At 43.3% G+C, this 7496-nt stretch overlaps 1 protein-coding gene across 1 annotated transcript; it reads right to left on the minus strand.

Annotated features, from left to right (window-relative positions):
• Nucleotides 1-1562: 1562 nt before the first annotated feature.
• TCEAL5 (transcription elongation factor A like 5) lies at nucleotides 1563-4536 on the minus strand. Its single transcript, XM_036271443.1, has 3 exons — nucleotides 4469-4536; nucleotides 3078-3145; nucleotides 1563-2414 (listed from the first exon to the last, which is right to left on the minus strand). Exon 3 carries the CDS (start codon nucleotides 2385-2387, stop codon nucleotides 1806-1808), a length of 582 nt encoding a protein of 193 aa, XP_036127336.1. The 5' UTR covers nucleotides 2388-2414; nucleotides 3078-3145; nucleotides 4469-4536; the 3' UTR covers nucleotides 1563-1805.
• Nucleotides 4537-7496: the final 2960 nt, after the last annotated feature.

Raw genomic sequence — 7496 nt, forward strand, 5'->3', positions numbered from 1 at the left:
TGAATTGTATTCTTTGAGAGTGTACAGTTTTGAGGGTGAATTTTGTGGTGTGTGAATTATACTTCGATGAAGCTGTTTGAAAAAGAAATAACAGCCTAAGCCTATAATTCAGAAATACAAAGGCAAATATAATATTTTCAAAACATTTATGGTAGTTGTCTCTGGAGAGTGGGAATGTGGAATGGCAAGGCAGACCACAATTTTTAATAATAAATTCTTTTGCACTGTTGGATTTAAAATTTTTATACATGTATCCATTTGGCAAAAAGTAAAATGAGCTAAAAACAAAGGATACACACAGGTATTGTGAAGACAGGTCAAAAGAGATTCTGATACATTGGATCTGAGGTGGGAGCCAGGATTCTCCGTTTTCAAGATGTGATTTGGGTGCAAGTGATCTGCTAGTAGCTAGAAAACTTGAAAAAATACTGCCATACCCAATGTTAAAATTGTTTAGCAATGAATCTTGATATAATCTCCTGCTGTGTTCCTTTTGGAGTGGCAAGTTTCAGTAGCTAAAGAATGAAAGTACATGCTTAAGGCTATGTATTCAATCAGGCCAAGAACTGGGCCAAGAATGGAGGCCTTCTGACTCCATAATTAATGTACAGATCTTTAAGCTTCTATTATGTGTAGTGGCTACCAAAATGAGTAAGATAAATTATTTGCTTTGTAAAGGGTAAGCCTAGTGTGGTCATTATAATGCCAGAAAAATATATTTATAAAGGTTTTACAAAGTATTTTTTCACATTTCATGTCAGAATTAATAAAACTATACCATGAGAAGAGGGACCTTCTTCACAGTTCAGTAAGGAACATAGTGGGGATTCAACTCACCAGGAACTCCAGAAAAATCAAAGGGTTTTTGTTACCTTGAGTATTCCAGTCCACCAGGAGCAGTGGGGCCTTTAGGAGGGTGCAGGACTCATGACAAGAGGCAGAGTGCCCATCAGATATCCTATGTCCCAGAAAAGAGTGGCACCCACCTCTCAGCTGTCTGGACTTATTCTTGGGCAAAGTTGATAATCTCTTACCCTCCTCCAAACCTCTGATGGTTCTGGTCCTGCTATTGCAAGGGAGAGGTAGGAGCCAGCCTAACACAGCTCACATACTCAGTATCTTATCTGATCTCCACAAACCTGAAAGGCAAGTTTTATTCCCATTTCACAGACGACAAGACAATGGATCCATAACTGCCTGGTTGATTCCTCCAGCTTCGAGTCCCAGAGATAATGTGAGTTTTACACATAATTTTACATCCCGACAACGGGAATTTGAAGTGTCTCCACCACCATCATAAACTCACTGAACAGTATTTTGATTACTTGGTATATATTTTTCTACTTTTAAAAATATTTTATTATTATTACTTATTTTATGACAAAGTAATGTGTTTTTTAGGGAAAATGCACAGATAAGAGAAAGGATAATCTCCTCCGCTGTCACCACACAGAGAAAAATATCATTTCTCGTTTGATCTACTGTGCCATAATTTTCCCTGTGCATGGATGTATCATGTAATTTTTTTCCAAAAATAGGCTGATGCTGTATATGCAGTTCTGAAAACTGTTTATTATTATTTGTACAATGTACCATGACCATCTCTCCCATGCACGTGGGTGAAAATCCCCTACTGAAACAGAGAGCACTGTGTAGTTGGATCAAAAGGCTGCTTGGTAACAAGGGTGACACCTACAGCAAAGTATCAGCATAAAGTTAAAGCACATCACCTGGCAAATGCCTGCCAGGGAAAGCAGGGTTGGCAATATTTCCATCAAAGAAATCAGATTTAAAAGCCAAAGGCATTAAACATATGGACCATCTTCTAAGTCTTTCTGGCCCCTACCTCCACCCCTTACTCCCCTGACACCCCGTTGGCCCCTTGGGACAAATGGATCCTGTACATCTCTTTGCATCCAATGAAAACCACCCGTTTTCTGTTTTTTCCTTAGATCTTCCTGAGCCCTTGACACATCTCCACATTCTCTCATCTCCTCACTGCCCAAATGCCTTTCCTGTAAGTCCTCTTGATAGTCTTTGGGGGAATCGTCAGTCCCCCTGTCCGTTTTTCGTTTTGCTTTCCGGGGCACATAATCTTCAGCTGGGCGCTTTTCAGCAGCCCGCAGCTGGCTCTCTGGCTTGGCCTGGGGTTCTGGCTTGGCCTCACCGTGTGCTTCTCCCTCACCTTCGGACTTGTTATGCTTTTCTTGTTTTCCTCCATCATCTGGCTGTCCCTTGTCCTGGCGCTTTTCCTTGTGCGCTGGCTTCCCCTGCACATCTGGCTTTTCTTCCTCATCTGACTTTCCTTCATCTTCTGTATCTACTTCATCTTCTGGCTTTTCCTCACTTTCCAGCTTTTCTTCCTTTTCACTGTAGAGTTTTTCCATGTTGAGATGTCCCCTCCTTTGCCTGTCCTAGGAGGCAAAGAGGAGACAAGAGGCTGGGTGCAGGTCGTGATAGTACTAGCTTTTATGATGTGGGGGTTTCCTCACCGGACCCCACCTTCCAGGTGCACTCCCACCCATATATTCTTTTTCTCTTCCTTCCCACTCCACACATGTTTGCATGAGCCAACCTTGCAGAAACTCCCACAAGTATTTCTTCCTGCATTTGAGTGGAGCATGTTGAGAAGTGTGTATGAACAGATCTGGACCTAAACTTTGCTCTGGCCTTGGCTACACCCATAACAATTTTAACTGGGTAGCCCCCAATTGCAGCTCTTACACTGAGCTGCAAGAATCCTGGCTGGTTTCTTTTTTCCCTTGCCTACAATTGTAAGACTTACAGATCTACAGACACAACAGCAATGACCAGTTCTCAGATTTCAAGGATTCTAATATCCTCAAGAGGCTTCACAGATGCCACACCTTCAACTCTCACTTCCTTGTTCTCCTCCACTATCCTCACCAGCCATAAAGAACCATGTTCCCTTAGGGTCCTGATAAAGGGCATGTATTCTGAAACTGCAATAGGAAAACTTGGAGAAAGTTGGCAAGTAGTGGCCTTTTCCAACTTCTGCTCAGATGTAAGTCATTCCTACTCCCAGGGTCCTGGGGTAGTTTCCCTCTTCCACTGACCTGCACTGGTCCTGCAGGTCTTTGCTTTTCTTGTCTGGGTTGGTGCTTGCAACCACAGACTCGAAGACCTATAGAGAGACAGAGGACAGATGGTGACTGAGGGACTGAGAAGTGAATGATTGGCAACAGGGACACTGACTCTTTGGACTCTAGTTGTCAAAACTTTCCCAACTCCTGCCACCCCTTGCCCTTTTCCCTTGTGTCTCTGACCCCCCTCTACAGTCCCTCCATAACAGCTTCCATTTTTCTACCACTGGGCAATGGCAGAGAAAATTTTTTTCCAAAGTGTTTCTATGTTTCTGAATCCTCTTCCCAAAATTCTATCTCACTTTTTCTTGAACTAAAATGAATGAGATGCAGAACAGTGGTGTTCAGAAGGCAGATCCTGCTGTGCTCAGGTCTCTGCCTTCCAAACTCCCCACCCCAGGGTGCCCACATAGCACAAAGCCCATCACCCCATCACTTCTCTGAAAATGGTGATGACAGAGTCAGGATGCAGGGCAGAAATGTCCAAGAGCATTCCTGCCATTCCCCTCCCCTCTCCACATACACAGAAAGGACACATTTTCCTACAACGCAAGAGACAATTTATTTCCAAATTCAGTAAAAATTTTGGCTTGTGTTGCCTCCTCTCAACCCTCCCTAGTTCAGAAGCTACTCCTCAGAAATAGGAGCTGGTCTCCAGACTGAACCTCTATCACCCTCCTCAGCAGCACCTCGCACCCTCCTCCAGCCCAAATCCAGCTCCAAAATGGACTGAAGGTGGGGGAAAGATACAGAGGGCGCAGCCCAGACCCTTGCGGGGGTCCGCCCCATCCCCCAACCGGAGATCTCAGGCTGTGCTCTCTGCCAGCCGCCCTGCAGGGATCAGGCCATTTCTTCGCTGTCCTCCTCCCCTGGCACTCTCCCTCCATCAGTCATATCCCCATAGCCTGCCTCATAGGACATCCTAATTGGTACTCATTCTCAACCTCTGGCCCCTCTCCATCTCCTCCCACCAAGCCCTCCATTTCTTGCACCAAACGATGGACGTCGGGGGAGGGGTAGAGAGAATTCAGCCCTGGACCCTCTCTGGTGTTTCCCCTCTGCCACCCCCACCTCAGGGGTCAGCAGTGGATTTTTAGCTTCCCAGAAAGATGCCTCCTTCTCACATTTCTTTCTGCCGTCAGCCTGCACTTATCCACAGAAATAAGAGAGGGTACCCAGACCTCTCCTACACTCACTCAATTTTCTGCGCCAAAATGAATGGGGGTGAGAGGGAGGTGACATTTGTAAAGCAGACCGGATCCTCTAGCCTCTGTCCGTTTCCACCCCTACCCCGGGTTCCCCCCACCACACACACACACACACACACACACACACACACACACACACACACGTCTTGTACCGACCTGCAGGGCTATAGGGCAGTTGACCCCTCTGTCCCTCAGTCTGAAATCTCTTTTCCTCCACGGAAATAGGGAACGAGTACCTGGAGGAGAGGGACTTCTGCACACGTCGGCTCCTGATCACGTGAGGGAAACGTCACCAGTGGGCTCGGGTCCCTTGTTCCCCTCTGACCAAGAGAAAGTGCGTCAGGAGCTAGCCCACTTCTTTTCTTCACTATCCCCCTTCCCCTCGCCCCCCTTCAGTCTCCTATCCTCACCGCTTGAGACCCTGTCACTCATTTTAGCCTTTGTTAATCCCAGAGGTCAGCTGTGGCCCTTTCTCCCAGTGGTATGTGTTCTGTTTTATCAGGGAAGGGCTGCATCTTCTTCTAGGGCTACTGGACATTGGTACATCTCTGGGGATTTTTTTCTTTCTCTCCACTGATCTTGGAGGACCTATGCCTTGAATCTATTTCTCCACTCAACCATGGATGCTCATTCCTCCTGTTCTCTAGACTTTCACATAATAAGTACAGGGTGGATATGCACATAAGGAAGCAGGTAGTTGAAATAGAGGTTTTATTTTCTTCTATTTTTTAAATTTAATTTACTACCCTCAGCATAGGTTACTTTTTTTAAAGTTTAAAAGATTTTTATTTTTTAAGGCACTCAGATATTGAGGACCAACTTCTGCTATTACAGGATATTTATGTAAAAGGCATGTGATAGAATTGATACATCCTGGTACCTCTGCTCCTTGCTGAAATAAATTCTTGAAGTGCATAAAAGGAAAATGAGCTAATAAACATAATCTTATCTTTTACTCTCCAGTTTCTTTTTTAATGCTTCACAAAATTTACAATCACTTTAAAATGCCTTGGTGTTTTGTGGCATTTTAATTTTTTATAATTCTTTTTTTGGGCAAGATTTTTTTTTTTATTGTTGACTCTATTACAGATGTCCTCCATTCCCACGCTGCCTTTGCCCCCTTCCACCCTGCCCCCACACTTGCTAGGGCTTCACCACATTACTGGCTATGTCCATGGGCTATGCATATATGTGTACATATTCTTTGGTTCATCTCTTCCTGTTGTCTCCACCCTCCACCCCTTTGAAATCTGTCAGTCTGTTCTGTTTATCTATACTTCTGGTCCTATTTTATTCATTAGTTCATTTTGTTTTTTATATTCCACATATAAATGAGACAGTGTAATACTTGTCTTTCCCTGAATAGTTTATTTCTCTTAGCATAATAGTCTCTAGGTCCATAACATGAGTTACTCTTATAAGGAAAAATAATTAAATAAAGCTATTTTCATTTGGGGAAATTTTTTTAAATTTAAGATAGAGGGAAAAACCAATAAGATTCCAAAACTCTGAGTTCATAACATTACATTTTACTATACAGAAAATTTGATAGGCTACATACAAAATGTTTTTAATTTTTACAAATAGCTTGTTCTGTCATGTTTTACTAAAAATACATGTATTTAATTTTCTCAAACAATTGCTAAGTAGAATTGCTAGAATCTAGTGATTGACACAATATTAGTCTTGAAAATTTGACCTATGGCTATTTTGATTCACAGATTTAGCTGTGAGTCAAGACAGCTGAGGATATGAGGGATGCAGACATGATCTGATCTTCCCTGCTTTATCAAGAGGGAAGAGATATGCTGTGCCTTGATCCCTTCTCACCTTCCAGAGCCTCTTTTCCTTTGCATTCAGACACCTGACTCCAAAAATACACATGGAAAGGGGACCAAAATGGTGCCCTGAGTACATGCCTTTGGCTCCTTCCTTCCTTCCCCAAAATTCCCACAGAAGTAAATTAACTCCAGCAGAGATGGGAATGCTGTTCTGACAACTGGAAATCAAAACAGGTCTCTTCTGGACCCCTACAGCAGAGGGTTTCCATAAAGCCTGAAGAAGTGATTATTGTGGGGAAGGGGTCCAGACCTGCCTGCTACCTACCCTATTCACAGTGCCAGGTGGAAGTTTCCTTGACCCTGCCTACCACCTGACTTATGAGATGCAGCCTGCTGGATCTCTCAACTCCAGTATCTTCACTTCCAGAGCACCTAGAAGGAGCGTAGCCATGCTGCAGAGTTGCTGCCTTCCAGTCCACATCTCCCCTGGAACTTCCCAGCCAGGTTAGGCCAGTTGCTAAGGAACTCTGACATGCTGATCATACTGATTGACCTAAACCAGGTGTTTTCAACTGAGGAAGTCTGTACTCATGCTGACGTGTGTGTGTGTGTGTGTAAAGGAAGAATAGAATAAATACATTTTTACTAGGCATGTACTTTCTCCTGGGATAGGGTCTATTGCTTTCAGTAGATGCTGAAAGGGGTATGTAGTATAAAAGAACAATGTGAAGGCCAACTGGACTATGGAATATACTTTTTAAATTTTTTAAATTATAGTTTACATTCTATATTATTCTGTATCAGTTTCAGATGTACAGTATGGTGGTTAGGCAATCATGTACTTTACTGAGTGGTCCCCCAATATTTCAAGTGCCTGCCTGACCCCAGACATAGTTATAATATTACTGACTATATTCCCTATGCTAGAATTTACATCTCTGTGCCTACTCTGTAACTACCAATCTGTAGTTCTTAACCCCTTCACATTTTCCACCCAGACCCTCAACTTCCCTCTTCCTTTCCTAACCTCTGGAAATCACTAAATTCCATTTCTATAATTGTTATTTTTTTTTAAATGTTACATAAATGGCCCTGGCCGGTTTGGCTCAGCGGTTAGAGCGTCGTCCTGGGGTCCAGAGAGACCTGGGTTTGGTTCCCGCTAAGGGCATGTACTTCAGTTGCAGTTTATCCCAGGCCCTGGTTGGTAGTGCAGGTGGCAGCCACTCGATGTGTCCTTTTCACATCAATGTTTTTCTCTCTCTCTTCCTCTCTCTCCCTCCCACTCTATCTGAATAAAAAAATAGAAAAATGTCCTTGGGTGGGGATAAAAAAAAAACTTTTTAAATGTTACATAAATGAAATTATCATTTGAATGTTTTGACAGGATAATTTCCTTGAGATCT

Source organism: Molossus molossus, unplaced genomic scaffold (assembly GCF_014108415.1).
Source record: "Molossus molossus isolate mMolMol1 unplaced genomic scaffold, mMolMol1.p scaffold_m16_p_2, whole genome shotgun sequence".
In the NCBI taxonomy this organism is placed as follows: domain Eukaryota; kingdom Metazoa; phylum Chordata; class Mammalia; order Chiroptera; family Molossidae; genus Molossus; species Molossus molossus.

Bases quoted from the DNA above. Each gene is read 5' to 3' on its own strand.
- TCEAL5 (XM_036271443.1), bottom strand. From the start codon at position 2,387: ATGGAAAAACTCTACAGTGAAAAGGAAGAAAAGCTGGAAAGTGAGGAA.